This window comes from Trifolium pratense, linkage group LG3, assembly GCF_020283565.1.
Source record: "Trifolium pratense cultivar HEN17-A07 linkage group LG3, ARS_RC_1.1, whole genome shotgun sequence".
In the NCBI taxonomy this organism is placed as follows: Eukaryota; Viridiplantae; Streptophyta; class Magnoliopsida; order Fabales; family Fabaceae; genus Trifolium; species Trifolium pratense.
The window spans coordinates 51813868-51827234 of NC_060061.1; the positions used below are offsets into that span (position 1 = coordinate 51813868).

The 13367-nt window shown below is 33.6% G+C and overlaps 2 protein-coding genes across 3 annotated transcripts; one reads left to right on the forward strand and one right to left on the reverse strand.

The window, feature by feature from the left end:
* Nucleotides 1-1578: 1578 nt before the first annotated feature.
* LOC123913227 (U-box domain-containing protein 44-like) lies at nt 1579-5336 on the reverse strand. The gene is made up of 4 exons (XM_045963877.1): nt 4916-5336; nt 3642-4392; nt 3262-3562; nt 1579-3144 (listed from the first exon to the last, which is right to left on the reverse strand). Exons 2-4 carry the CDS (start codon nt 4368-4370, stop codon nt 1691-1693), a joined length of 2484 nt encoding a protein of 827 aa, XP_045819833.1. The 5' UTR covers nt 4371-4392; nt 4916-5336; the 3' UTR covers nt 1579-1690.
* A 1474-nt stretch (nt 5337-6810) lies between these two features.
* LOC123913228 lies at nt 6811-13020 on the forward strand. 2 transcript variants are annotated; one of them, XM_045963878.1, is made up of 9 exons: nt 6811-7019; nt 7666-7848; nt 8072-8184; nt 9105-9213; nt 9780-9808; nt 10521-10614; nt 10839-10928; nt 11339-11546; nt 12378-13020. In XM_045963878.1, exons 2-9 carry the CDS (start codon nt 7705-7707, stop codon nt 12884-12886), a joined length of 1296 nt encoding a protein of 431 aa, XP_045819834.1. In that variant the 5' UTR covers nt 6811-7019; nt 7666-7704; the 3' UTR covers nt 12887-13020. The 2 variants fall into 2 exon arrangements, with proteins under 2 accessions (XP_045819834.1, XP_045819835.1); XM_045963879.1 differs by having other exon boundaries at nt 6828-7019; nt 7663-7848.
* Nucleotides 13021-13367: the final 347 nt, after the last annotated feature.

Consider the following 13367-nt stretch of genomic DNA (forward strand, 5'->3'; position numbering starts at 1 on the left):
TTGTGTCATTAGATTCATGAAGTGAACCCAAATTACGAGTTTCATTTCTATAGGGTTATAGGAGAGAAAGCGAGCTACAATGGAGTCGGGTTGAATGACAATTTCAATTTGCATAAGATCATCTATAATGTATTTTTTAAGAAACCTATTTTGAATTTCGTACGTTACTAATAAATAATTTTAGCGTTACGTCATACTTATGCAACTCATTTATGACTAACGTACAAAACTCAAAGTAAAATTCTTTAAAAATTATTACATACACTAAAGTTTTTTTTTTGGTTACAAGAGAGAAAAAAAGAGAAAGACAAAACAAAAGGGACTACTCCCTAATAAAAATCACACCCCTAGCGTCAGCGTCAATAAGATTGAGCAACTCGGTAGGGGGAACTGTTAACAACACTAGAGGAGAATTCGCTGAAGCTCCCAGTTTAGCCAAAAGGTCTGCACACTTGTTGCCTTCCCGAAGAGTATGGTCAATCACCACCCTCCAATCTCTTCTTAATAGTTGCCGAATTATGTGAACCTCATTTGCCAAACTGTGACAGTTTGAGACACCCTCCTTTATCAACTTGACAGTAAGCAGAGAGTTAGAGAAGTATACAACATCACGGAACCCCTTATTCCAGCATAACTCCAGACCATGTAACACTGCCATGATCTCAGCATAAAGGATGTTTGGCTGACTCGCGGTACCATAAAAACCCTCAAGAAATGCGCCGACATTATTACGAATCAGTCCACCAAAACCCGCAGTTTGCGGTGAGCCCAATAAACTCCCGTCAACATTAAGACAAATCGTCCCTTCAGCTGGACGAGACCAGTAAACCTGTCGAGGATGAATAAACTCCCGTCAACATTAAGACATACACTAAAGATATTAAGTCATACTTATAATACTTTTTTTTTAATCAACCAAAAAGCCACGTATATTATTAAAATAAAAGATATTCCACATTAGTACAAGGTGTGCACAATGAAGATGTTATACAAAAGTTCAATTACAACGAGAGCACCCAAAAAAGAAAAGAGACAGTGCCTTGAAAAAGACGTCATGTTGCTGCTAAACAAATTAAGGGATTTGTAACCCACATGAAAAAGGAACAATCAAAAATCTTGAAGCGTATTGTAAACCACCACCGCACCTGTAATTTAATACTATGAATGACAGAATCAGCATCAAAAAATTTTAATACTTATTTTTAATACTCAAACTAAGTATGTTTCTTAAAAAAGATAATATTTGCATTCCTTTTGTCAGAATGATATGCATGGTAATGTTGCTCATTTTCAAATGCAAGTATTATTGTATCGATAGACCTGATTATTTCTTTTACAACCTTCTTTCTAATAAAACATTACATACACTAGAACAGAATGTGGTTCATCCAAAACAATATTAAATATAACCATATACACAAAATGCAAGTTTAGTCCCTATAAACTTTTTGACCATTTTTAGTACATACCTTCGATAATATAGGGACTAAAAACACCGGTACTTATGAAGAGTAGAGACTAAAAATGTAAGTTTATATAAAATATAGAGAGAATAAAAAATTTATAATAGGACTAAAATAAAAAATTATTATTTATTAGGGAGTAAAATCATATTTAATCATAAAAAATGAATGAAGTGCAAAACAAAAATCACTGCCATAATATTAATTCTCATAGAGAAAGGCTTGTTTCAAAAGTAACTTGATTGAGCTTGCAAAAGCTCAAGCTCTGCTAATACTTTTGCAACTGTTGACTTCAATCTAGAATCACTTTTTTGTGCCAAATCAATAAGAACCACTTGAGCATATTGACCATATTTTACTCTATGTTCTTCAACCTTAAATATTTTCTCCAACATCCATAGTGCTTTTTCTTGAACCTTTGCATCACCAACTTCTAGACTTTTTATAATAGCCTGCACACCTGATAACTTCTCAATGAAACTCACACCACCTTCCCAAATTTCATCTTGCAAAAGAGTCGAAAGCGCAACAAGAGAAGCTTCGACTACTTCCTTTTCTTTATCTTCCAATATTTGGATAAGTTGAGAAATGGCGCCTGCTTTGACCAAACAAAATGTGCTATTTACAAAGCAATATCCATCATGAACTTCACAATATGCATTTGATGAAGGTTGAACACATAACCACCTTGCCTTTCTAGATTTCCTAAGAGAAAGAGAATTTTGTGATAATTGAGCTAAAGAGTTTGCAGCCCTTGATTTTGTGATTGGTGAAGTTGTTGAGAGCAATTTAACGAGCAAAGGAATCACCCCGTGTTGTACTGAAACAAGTTGTAGTTTCTTGTCATTTGAATTGGTGAAGCGGTTTATAACACCGGCAGCATTCTCGGTTAAGCTATTTGCTGCTGGCGATTTACTTGCATTGCTAGTATTTAAAATGGATATCAAAATCGGTAGCAAATTTGCCCTCTTTAGTATATCAGTTACTTTTTTATCGCTAGCAGGAAGATTACTCAGTATGCCAACCGCAGCTGCTTTTTCGCTCTCTGATGTGGATGATGAGACAATATTAACGATGTTGAAAAGATGAGTTTCGTCAAGATATTCGGTCAACTCATCGGTTATATCTTTAGAGAGTGTGCATAGCAAATTCAAGACCTTACACCTGATATTGGTGTTACTTTCCTTAAGAAAGGGTAAAAGAAGTTGAAGTGCACCTTTTTCCTTCATTTTTCTTCTCACTTTGGATGCACCAAGATGAGAAGACATGCTATTTAGAGCTTCTAATAGATGACCTTGAATTATAGGGCTTGAAAGATTCAAAAGTGAAAGCATCTGTTGAGCTACATCTTCGTTGACGAGAATAGATTCGGACTGAGCAATTCTGGCAAGAATAGCCGATGCAGGCTCCCTTAGAGTCATCAGAACTGATGTTACAGAGAAAAGAAGTTGGAGCAAAGATCCTGTGATTCCTGATCGAATTAAACGTTGCACGTTCTCGGTCAAGGTAGACAGATTTTGTAGTGCGTTTAACGATGATAACTTGGATTCAAGTTTTCCAGTGATAAACATTTTGACAAGGGGCTCGACCGCTCCATCTTCTCCAAGGGTAAGTTTGCTGTGATCAGTGAGTTCCAACCTGGAAAGTGCGGTTGCCATAAGAATCTTGTTCATGTCAGACCCTGCAGTAAATATAAATTGAAATTTTCAACGATTTGTTGAAAAACATAATTGAGTTAATGATCATTGTTTGATCTAGAACATAAGACAAGTTTCTGTTAAGGAAATTACTGCATTACCTTCCTTCAAATACTGAACTAGTGGCCTAAAGTAGCCAGCCTCGGCCATATGAAGTGCGTTTTGGTTATTACTAGACAAAATATCCAATAACTTTGCTGCATCATGTGAAGCAACAGGGTCATCTCCATTAAGGATGGCGACCAACATAACGATGCACCCTTGAATTCTTCCGATCCGCCTTCGAACTGCTGAAACATTAGAGAGGTCTAGCAACAGTCCCACTGCTTCCCTCCTCTCTTCTGAATCCCTCGTAAGAGACTTCACCACTGCCGATAAAAACTCAATCTCAACCATCTTTTCCTGCATTGTACCAGTTTATAAAGTAAGATAAAACCACGATGAACTAACCTATTGAATTATGGATAACCTCAATCGTTACCTTTTTCTCGTCATTCTGAAAAGCAATACTTCTTAGCAATTGAATTATGGATAACCTATTGTCTGCCTTACACGAAACTAGACGCTTGAAAAGAATAGCAATAATTGCTTCCTCATTAATCAAACCGCCGTCGATTTTTTCATTTCTCATGAACTCCTTTAGTCTCAGAAGTGAAACTGCAAATTCTTCGTCACTACCATTCTTAAGTTGCAAAATAACATCATCAATGGAAACATTAACGATTTCCTCTTCTATTTCCCAAACTGTCTTCGTTTCATTCGCGAAAAGTTCCGATTTTGGACTCGAAGTGATACTTGAACTACCATCAAATCTTGCATTCATCATCTGTCTTTGCAATGTACCAATTTTTTCTCTAAAATCAATGGAAACTTCAAGGCTTGCAACAAGCAAAACTCCCAACGACCGACCGATATCATGTGTCATGTCCTCAATTTGCTTAATAGGGTGTCTCAAATTTGAGCTTTTCGTTAAAGTTTTAGCACGCCGTAACTCATTCTCAAGAGATTCCAACGATTTTCGAATTGATGGCTTGTCCAAAACAGTGCTATTATCACTCAATTCATTCAAGATTGGTGGCAATTTCTCAACCAAAATGCCAAACTCAGAAAAAGCCTCTACCTCAATTTCAGAATTTTTAGCAAAAGAAACAACCTCATCGGTCAAAACTTTCATCTTCGACAGCAATTCAGAAAATTCCCTCTTTTCCATGTTTTCCTTATTGTTATAAAAACTTCATATGTTCAGATAAAAAACAAGAATCAGTCATTAATCAAACAAGAGAAAATGCTCAAGAAATTAATACACAACAAAGACAATCATTCAAATAACATAGACATGACAACATGATTAAAACAGTAGTTCAACATGACAACTAAGTTGTTCTTTTTTGGGCATAACCCTTTAGTTCCCGGAAGAAGGACTACTGGTAATATGGAGTTCGGTCGGGAGGTATATAAAGTCTGGCCAAGAATAGTCTTAGCCAGGATTCGAACTCGGGTTCTACTGAGCTAATACGTTAATTGAAATTCATTAATCACTCGAGTCTATTCAACTAACTAAACTGATAAAAATGAAAATACAAAAACTAACTAAGCCAAATTGTGATGAAAAGAATAAAAACCTTACTAGGGATATTTAACTTTTGAGCTAAGCTTTTATCTTTTGTCTTCAATTTATAAAATTGCAAATAAATAATCAAACTATTAAAAATGAAAACATATAAAAACAAATTTATAAAGGAGAATGAATTGAACCTGCAGAGAAATTCTCAGACACTTTCAGCAGCAAAGACCCAACATAGTCAAAATTTCAAAGTTAAGAACTTTTGAGAGAAACAAACAGAAATAGCAAAGAATAACTAACACCACCCCACTTTCTCTTTTCTCTTGTTCTTGAATCTTTGTTATTGACTTTGAATAACCATAAGGGTAAAACATAAGGTTGAATATTTCTTGTGACAATAATATGTGGAATATAGAAAAGACAAGATGTGATGATGATGATGATAATAAGGGTCGTTTTCAGACGGCTATGGAGCATTAAATATAAGGTTGTAGTGACATATGGTTTTTTTGGTTTGATCATTATGATCATTTTCTTATGCTTGCTTCCAAGTAACTAGCAGCTGAAAAAATGAACGATGGAAGACGAAGTCAAAATGCGTGTCTTACACATGTGTAGTACATGGTTGCATTAAATAATTATAATTGTAAAGTCTTTTTTTATTGAAAAATGTTGACTTTAAATAACAGTCTTTTCAAAAATATTGGTGCATTAATTATTAGGATTAAATTTTAATCCTCTAATCTACCCCCCAAAAAAAAATATTCTAAATATACTAATTTTTATTTTTTTGGATTACCATGATATTGTTACCAAATTTCCAATACGATCACTAATTTTCGCCGTAAAACATACAAGATGTGTTCCTCTCTAATTCCCGATTATCCCTAGTTTCCAATGCCCAAATACATTGCAGTGATTCAATATCTTCACTATGACAAACTTCATCTCATTTGAGCGGCTAATCATGTGCTAGTTGAGTATGGATGATGTTGAGGGAATTGAGTTTTTTAAAATATGAATTACTAGGTTTGAGAAGAATTTGGGTGGGTTTGAGGTTTTTTTAATCTATGGCTAAAAAGTTAATCTTAATGGATAAGTGGAGTGTCAGGATTCGAACTCCGGCTCCTGCATATATATAACGCGATGTCCCTACTAACTGAGTTAAACTCATTGGGACGAATTTTTAATTTATTGCAATTAATTATTAATTATACTAATAAATGCCACTTTTGCTTTTTTTTTAGGTAGTCTAGTGGTTAAAAATTTCACTCTTAAGAAGGATAAATTAGATGTCAGAAATTCGAACATCAACCCCTGCATATAAAATGCAATGTCCCTTAACAACTTAATTAAGCTCATGGGGACAGACAAATGCCACTTCTACCTTATGTATAAGATTATTACAATCATTCATGTAAAAAAAAAATTATTACAATAATTAAATAGGTCTAAATAATAAGCCGCGAGACTCATATCTTCAATTTTTTTACGGACCAAACTTAGGCATGAAGAAGTCCGTCTAACCTATTCTCAACTCTAGAGTCTAGATTACATGAACAATTTGAATAAGTGGTTTATTGTGAAATATTGTAAAAAAAAAATTAGAAAAATTATAATAATTGTCGACAATACTATTAAAAAAATATATTTATGAACATGATATTTTTTTATGACTTAAATAGTATTCTAATCTAATCGGTACCAATTAAATAATTTTTTAATTATAAAAATCATCAATTTTTAAATTTACAAAACGATATTTATCATTATTGATGTTTTGAACATTTTTATCAACATAATTTATTTCAAATATTAGAATTTACCTAACAATAGAACCAGAAGTGGGGATTAAAAAGTTCACTAGCCATATTGGATAAATTTATTTTAAGAGAATAAAATTTAAAGTTGATATATAAATAAAAAAAAATTCTAACATTAAAACATATTTAACTTTATGTACAAAAAAAAAAAATTAACTTTCATGAAAAAATTAGTAAAAAAAAAGTTCCTTGAAAAAGAAAATTAATCACCTAATTTTTTTTTTAACTCAAATAAAAAATTGCATAGTAAAAAAAACACTCCTTTTCCATCAGCTGTTGGACTCTTCTTTCTTCACTCTCAAACCGCCGCACCACGACCGGCCATCCCTTCTCCACCTCAAACCGCCAGCGCAGGGGGCACCACCGCCGTCAGCCATCTCTCTCGCGCTTAGCTCACCTGTCACCCTCACTCCGTCTCTCTCACACGCATTCCATACTCGACTGTCCACCCCCCTCTGTCTCTCCCGCACAGGTATGAGCATAAGGTTTTGTGATTTTAGGGTTTATGGTTTGAGGATATTATGAATTGGGATATTCTTCAAAACTGAAGATTGTTTTTGTTGATTTTTTCATTACTGTTGCTGTGCATTATAGATACTTCTGCTGAATTTTCAACTCATTATGATCATGGTGCTAGTCACATTAACCCTATAAAAGCTCTTGATCCTTGTTTAGTACATGATATCGAACCTCAAGAGTATTTTGAGTTTCTTTGCACACAGAAACTAAGAATTAGGAGTTTTTTGCTAGTGCTGGTGACTTGAACTATCCAGCTATCCAGCCGGATACATTGAATTTTAGAAGAAAATATTATAAATTATCTTATAAGATTAGTTTCATAGTTATAAGTAGGCAATCTGAACCAGAATTTAGAGGTTTGGTGTGGAAACATATCTGCCACTGTGGTAACATATCTGCCACCATTGTGAAGTTCTTCACATAGGACTAGTTACTAGTTTCAGAAGTTTGTCATTTGTGTAATAAGCAAATTTTCTACGGTATGAACTATGACGTGTGTGCATTTTAAACTTTTCATATTTTGGAACTCAATACCTAAATGCACTAACAATGCATGATTGAGTTGTGTTAATTTTCTTTGTTCTTTGTTTTGTTAGCAGATCATAGTTCTGCGGTTGGATTTAAGTTGCAAGGATTCAATGGGTACTGAATTTGAAACAGTTGAGGGACGAATAAATTCTATGCTTCCACAACTCCAATATGAGCGTGGAATCCTTGAAAGGTTGGTATACAAGAATAAGAATCAGCACCGCCGTTGTTCCTATTTCCAGCATCTTTTGAAGGTATGCACTGTAGTCTAGTTTCTTTGAAGTCAGTGTTCAATGATGCGAAATCACTTAATGTTGGAAAATTTATTGAAAGTTTTTTTTTCCTCCTTTTTTTGACTTCTTTGGTCAAAAAATTTCAAGAGTCATTGGATTGAGAATTTTTATTTACAATTGCCTTTATGCATGTAATGTGTCTTTATAAGTCATTTTGTATTTTGTGTGGTTTGGTAATTATTAGGTGAGGAGGGATTTAAGACTTCTGCAGTTGGCAAAATTGGAGGAGCTTGTAACATCATGTTTCAATGTTATCAAAGGAGATAGACCAAAACAGAAGATACACCTATTAGAGAGGTAGGTTTATATTATTTCTTTCAGCTTTCTTGGACTTTACCAAATTTTAGGTGCAAAGATTCAATTTAGATATTAAATCAAGATGGGTGAGAAGGTGGCATGTAGAGTGTCTTTCCTTTTGATATTTCATGCCTTTCATCTCTTACCATTGTTTCAAAATGATATCAACATTCAACACACCTTAATGATTCAATAAAAGGGGGAAAAAAACTAGTGTACCTGATGTGGCCAGGACAATGACATGGATGATATATACAATTTTTAAATGTTTTGCATTGTGTATGTCTTTTCCTTGCCAGTCTCAATAATACGTGCAAGGCAAAGAGGAAGAAATCGGACAATTTTTAAAACTCTCGTTGTACAGATCTCGTGAAAATTGGAAGTGACCATTTATAATTTTCATGTAAAGAAGTGTGATACTAATATCATATACCATTATTCAAACTTACTTCTTGTGGTTAAAGAACAAAGTATGTGAATATGGATGTCGAAGTATGATGGGAACCCAAAATTCAGAGTTAAGTAAAGGAAAATTCGCAATATGACGGGACCCCAAAATTCAGAATTAAGAATTAAGTAAAGGAAATAGATCAACAATGAAAAATAGAATGTATTTAATTGGTTGATGAAGAAAGAAAACTGTAGAAGGGAAATAAATCCCAATTTTCCCAGTCTTTACTTACCATATGTCATTACCACACTCTTTAGTACATAATAACATCCCCATTTCCCTTGTGATCCCCTACTTGGGTTTCTATCACAGTGTTTAACTCAAAATTACAGTCCTCTGAGTAATGTCTCACTCTCTTGTATAACTAAAGATGGCAGTCTTGCTTCCTTCTTGCCCTTCAATACATGATGTTATTATAGATCTGGTCGTGTTGGTAAATAATATTGTTCTACGTACTGTTTCATGACAGCTTGAAAAGGAGTTCTGCAGAAAAAAAAAGCTTGAAAAGGAGAAAATGCAATGATGAAAAGCCGAATTTTCTGGAGCGTCTTTTAGGATCTGCACGACTACTAACAGAGGTGAAATTGCAGCTATATATTTTTGGTACTCTCGTTGTTTTCAATACTTATTCATAATAATAAATTAAGACCATTGTGTATGACTATGAGGATTCAACACATTAATTGATGATGATAGGGACTTTGGTATTATGTGGTCCCTAATTTCCGCGAGTAGTATGGAGCGCTCAAGTGCTCGGGGAACTCTCCCTTAACGCTAGCTATCAAGAAGGAAGAATCAAGTCACTTAAATACTCTACCGAGCATCCCATTCTACTCAAAGTGAGACACAAAAACCCCATAATACCCAAGTTCCTATCATATGGATAAGTATCCAAACACATGGAGAACACTCCCTTAAAAACTAGCTATCAAGGTAGAAGATTCATACCACTTAATTACTCCACTGAACGTCCCTTACTACATGACATGGAACTTGGGTGCCCAGTAATACCAAGTCCGTATCAGATTAGACTCTAATTGGGATGTTTTAGTCCCTTTGCATAAGCATAGATTTAACATTGGATTGCTTTATTATTCCAGAGTTCTTTCTCTTATTTTAATCAATGTTCTGTCTTCCCATGCAGATGGTTGAACCAATACTGAAGGCTGCAACGTATCCTTCAACTAGTATCATGTGATTTTTATTATAATGATTTGTTCATTTATACTATGTGCTCAGGGTTAGTTGATTGGCCCTAGCTTGGTCATGGTATAATAAGGAATGTCAAACCTTTCTCTTTTACTTCATAATATAGGTACCAATTGATCTTGCCAAATGATACAAAATGCATATAGATATGAGTTTAACATTTGTTTTTCATCTTTTTGTTTTTTCCTGCAATTTTGTTACATCTGAACAACATTAGGAATTTACATACTTAATTTTAGACAGCATTAATTAGAATTTGTACCAAGTGCAGAGAAGCTAATAGTGTTATATTATTTCTGTATCTTTGCTAATATTTACTATGTGCTGTCATTCTTTTACTCATTCATGTTGATGTTTTTCCCTCTGCATGTATGTTAGACGATCTTTGTTGAAATGGGAACATGAACTTCGTATTTCATACTTGATAACCTCAAAGTTTTGAGTTTCTGAAGCATTTTCCAAATTTTGGTTGGTTATAGTTGTCTAATGTGATATAATCTATTATTTAATCCTTGAGTCATATTTTTTCTGTATACTTTGGGATGATAGAACATACAACCCCTTAGTAATTGTTAATGTGGTCAGCTCCCATATCATTTAGTGCTTTGCGAACATCTTTTTTGAGTTATATATGTTCAGATTTCTATAAAAAATTCTTTCCTTCACTATTCAATAGTGAGATATCTGTATTGTTCGCTCGATCGTTTTTTATGGGATTGTCTGTGACAATTATGGCTTTGCTAGCGCGTCTACGAGTTCTGGTTCAACAAGTAAGTCTCCCATGTTTTATGTTTATTAACTTAATTTATTTGAGGTTTTGGTCATAGTTAAATTGATGCAGAGATTATTTGTATTTAGTATATTAACTATAAAGTACAAGACACGAGTGATATTATTTGGTATTAAGACATTATGTTATATCTCTATAAGATGTTATGTTATATCTCTATGATTGTGCATTATCGTGACCAAGCTTTTTTCCCTCCTTGTGCAGATATTACTCGATGTTGTTTATTTGTTCAACACGGTTTCTTCCCTGTCTAAAAAGAAGCAATCAGTAAAAATAACTCATGATGGAATAGAGGTTCGTTTGTAGTTCTACCACTAAATTCTCCGGTGTATATACTTATGCTGTTAGGAACTCAAAATTGAATGGAATAGAATGAACAAGTTATTTAAGAAATATGATATAATAGGAGAAAATCTCTCTTCCAAGGGTTTCCCCTTCACAATAGAGAATACTCTATTCACAATTACAATATTCAAAGACCCCCTCTCTATCGTTGCATTTCCCTGTTCATACAAATACTTCTATGACTAACCAAATAACTAACTGACCAACTTCTCTAACAACTCATAACTACTTTAACTACTCTAAATTTCCCTTTATTCTATATCCTAACATATGCATAGAAACAAGTTTATATCGAAAATAATAATTTGCATGCTAATCTATTTGTTCTTCACCTGTTCTGATGTATACTATTGAACCAGGTTTTTAGAGAGTTCTACCCTATTAGTGATGATGATGATGATGATTATGTTACATTAGAGTGTGTCTGGAAATCAGATAAGTATATATTACATGAGAGGAAGCATAAATATAAAAGGGAGAATGAAAGTCAAGGTGAAGACTCCGGTGAAAATCTTTCTGTTCAAGCATCAGGTGTCAACTATAACACTATCGAGTCTATTCTTGGGGGTAAGCACCATGATGTGCCCATTTCTTCTATTCCATAATCTCACTTAGTGTTCTTTACTTTGTATAATTAATTTTAATTATTTGGTGCATTGTTCAGTTTGTAATAATTAATTGTTTTATAATAAATGTATTGTTAACAAGGCTATTCAATAGGATTAATAAGCTGAGTTTGAGAAAAAGAGAGGAAGTGTTTATAATCTGAAAACTGATTTTGTTATTTTGAATGTGAATGAAGTAGTAGAACATGGTAATTATACAATGGCTGAATATCTAGAAGCTACCTATTTGTTTTTGTTAGTTAACAGAATGCTAGCTAATTGTAACTGCTAATTCTTAACGAAATTCAGTACAAAATTAACAAACAGTAAGAAGGACTGAATCCATATAATTTATGATACAATAAACCCATAATACCTTGACTTTATGTACTTGGCTTCTGAAATAGAATCAGATGAAAGTTTTATGATTTGTAGCACACACGCATGAGCACAAACACTTAAATGCATATACATGAATTTATAAGCATATACGAGCTTTATGAATTTTGTATAATCTTAACGATTCGTGTCATGATTCAATGTTTTACGATATTTCTCCTCATTTCCAATTTTGCATAAAATCTCAATTTTAGCTACCTTGAGTTAGTTAACAAACAGATAATAGGAAGCTCAAATAATGCTGAGCAACCTTTGGATTTTGTTTAAAAGTCATAATTCAAGTCTCTTAACATTTTCTCTCTCCTTTGCTGTTACATTCATCACCGTTGTATGTGAAAAGTTAAATTTTAATATTTTGATGTCACTGATCATGGTGAAATTGTCTCTTGCACAGATGACGAACTTGACCCAGAGAGAGTTGAAAAAGATGCTGCAGCTGAACAAGATTCTTCTCATGTCAAGAATATGAATACTGATTTGTTGCCAGGTTTGTTGCAAATCGATGAAGTTAAAGAGACTGTGTTTAGTAGTATTAAGGAAGAAGGAGGAAATTGTTCTACCACAAAAGAGACCGTGTTTAGTAGTGAGGAACGAGGAGAAAGTCGTTCTACCACAAAAGCCTCTCTCTGCGAATCTGCACCAGAAGCTGACTTGCATGTATTATCACAATCTTCAACCAGTGGCAAGCTTCATTCCAGTTCGAAGAAAGTGGCGTTTGTGTCAATAAAGAATCCTAAATTAGCACCTCAAAGTGTGCAAAGTAGTATTTCTGTGTTAACTAGCGATGCTAAGGCTAAAGCATTCCATTTCATGGGAAATGAAAGTGATCAAACAAAAGATGACAAAGGGGATTCTCTTGCTAGTATATTTACTAATGTAAATTCAAAGGATAGTCTTTTTTAACTGCTGATGTTTTCAAATGCAAAGAACATTGAAAATGTCTCGATTCTTATGATGAATCTTTCAGCGGTTACATTACAGTAGAAAAACTTGATTTAATATGAAAAGTCATTCAATGGCTTGTGTTTTGAAGGTAATTTTTTCTTCTTACATTACATTCAATATGATCTTCATATGATATATACAATACTCTGAAATTTGTCAAAAGTCGAAAAATTTATGCTGAATGAATGGTTAAGAGTTGAGATGTTATGTTTATTAACAACCATCTACTGAACCCAATTTGTTGTTGAAGTTTGATATTAAAGTTGATGTCAAGATTATATTTCTCATTATTATCTACGAATATCTAACCAAATGAAATTCAAAAACAAATAATCTCTTGTGTTAGTGTCCAAGCATCTCTGTTGTGATTAAAGATCGAGTGAAAAAAATGTGGATGTGCGGATGAGATTAGTGTAGAATGGACATGATAGACAGACTG

Bases quoted from the DNA above. Each gene is read 5' to 3' on its own strand.
- LOC123913227 (XM_045963877.1), bottom strand. From the start codon at position 4,370: ATGGAAAAGAGGGAATTTTCTGAATTGCTGTCGAAGATGAAAGTTTTG. The intron at 3,563-3,641 runs GTAACGATTGAG...GGTACAATGCAG, and splicing joins TTCAGAATGACGAGAAAAAG to GAAAAGATGGTTGAGATTGA. The intron at 3,145-3,261 runs GTAATGCAGTAA...TATTTACTGCAG, and splicing joins AGTTCAGTATTTGAAGGAAG to GGTCTGACATGAACAAGATT.
- LOC123913228 (XM_045963878.1), top strand. From the start codon at position 7,705: ATGGGTACTGAATTTGAAACAGTTGAGGGACGAATAAATTCTATGCTT. The intron at 7,849-8,071 runs GTATGCACTGTA...GGTAATTATTAG, and splicing joins ATTTCCAGCATCTTTTGAAG to GTGAGGAGGGATTTAAGACT. The intron at 9,809-10,520 runs GTATCCTTCAAC...ACTATTCAATAG, and splicing joins CCAATACTGAAGGCTGCAAC to TGAGATATCTGTATTGTTCG.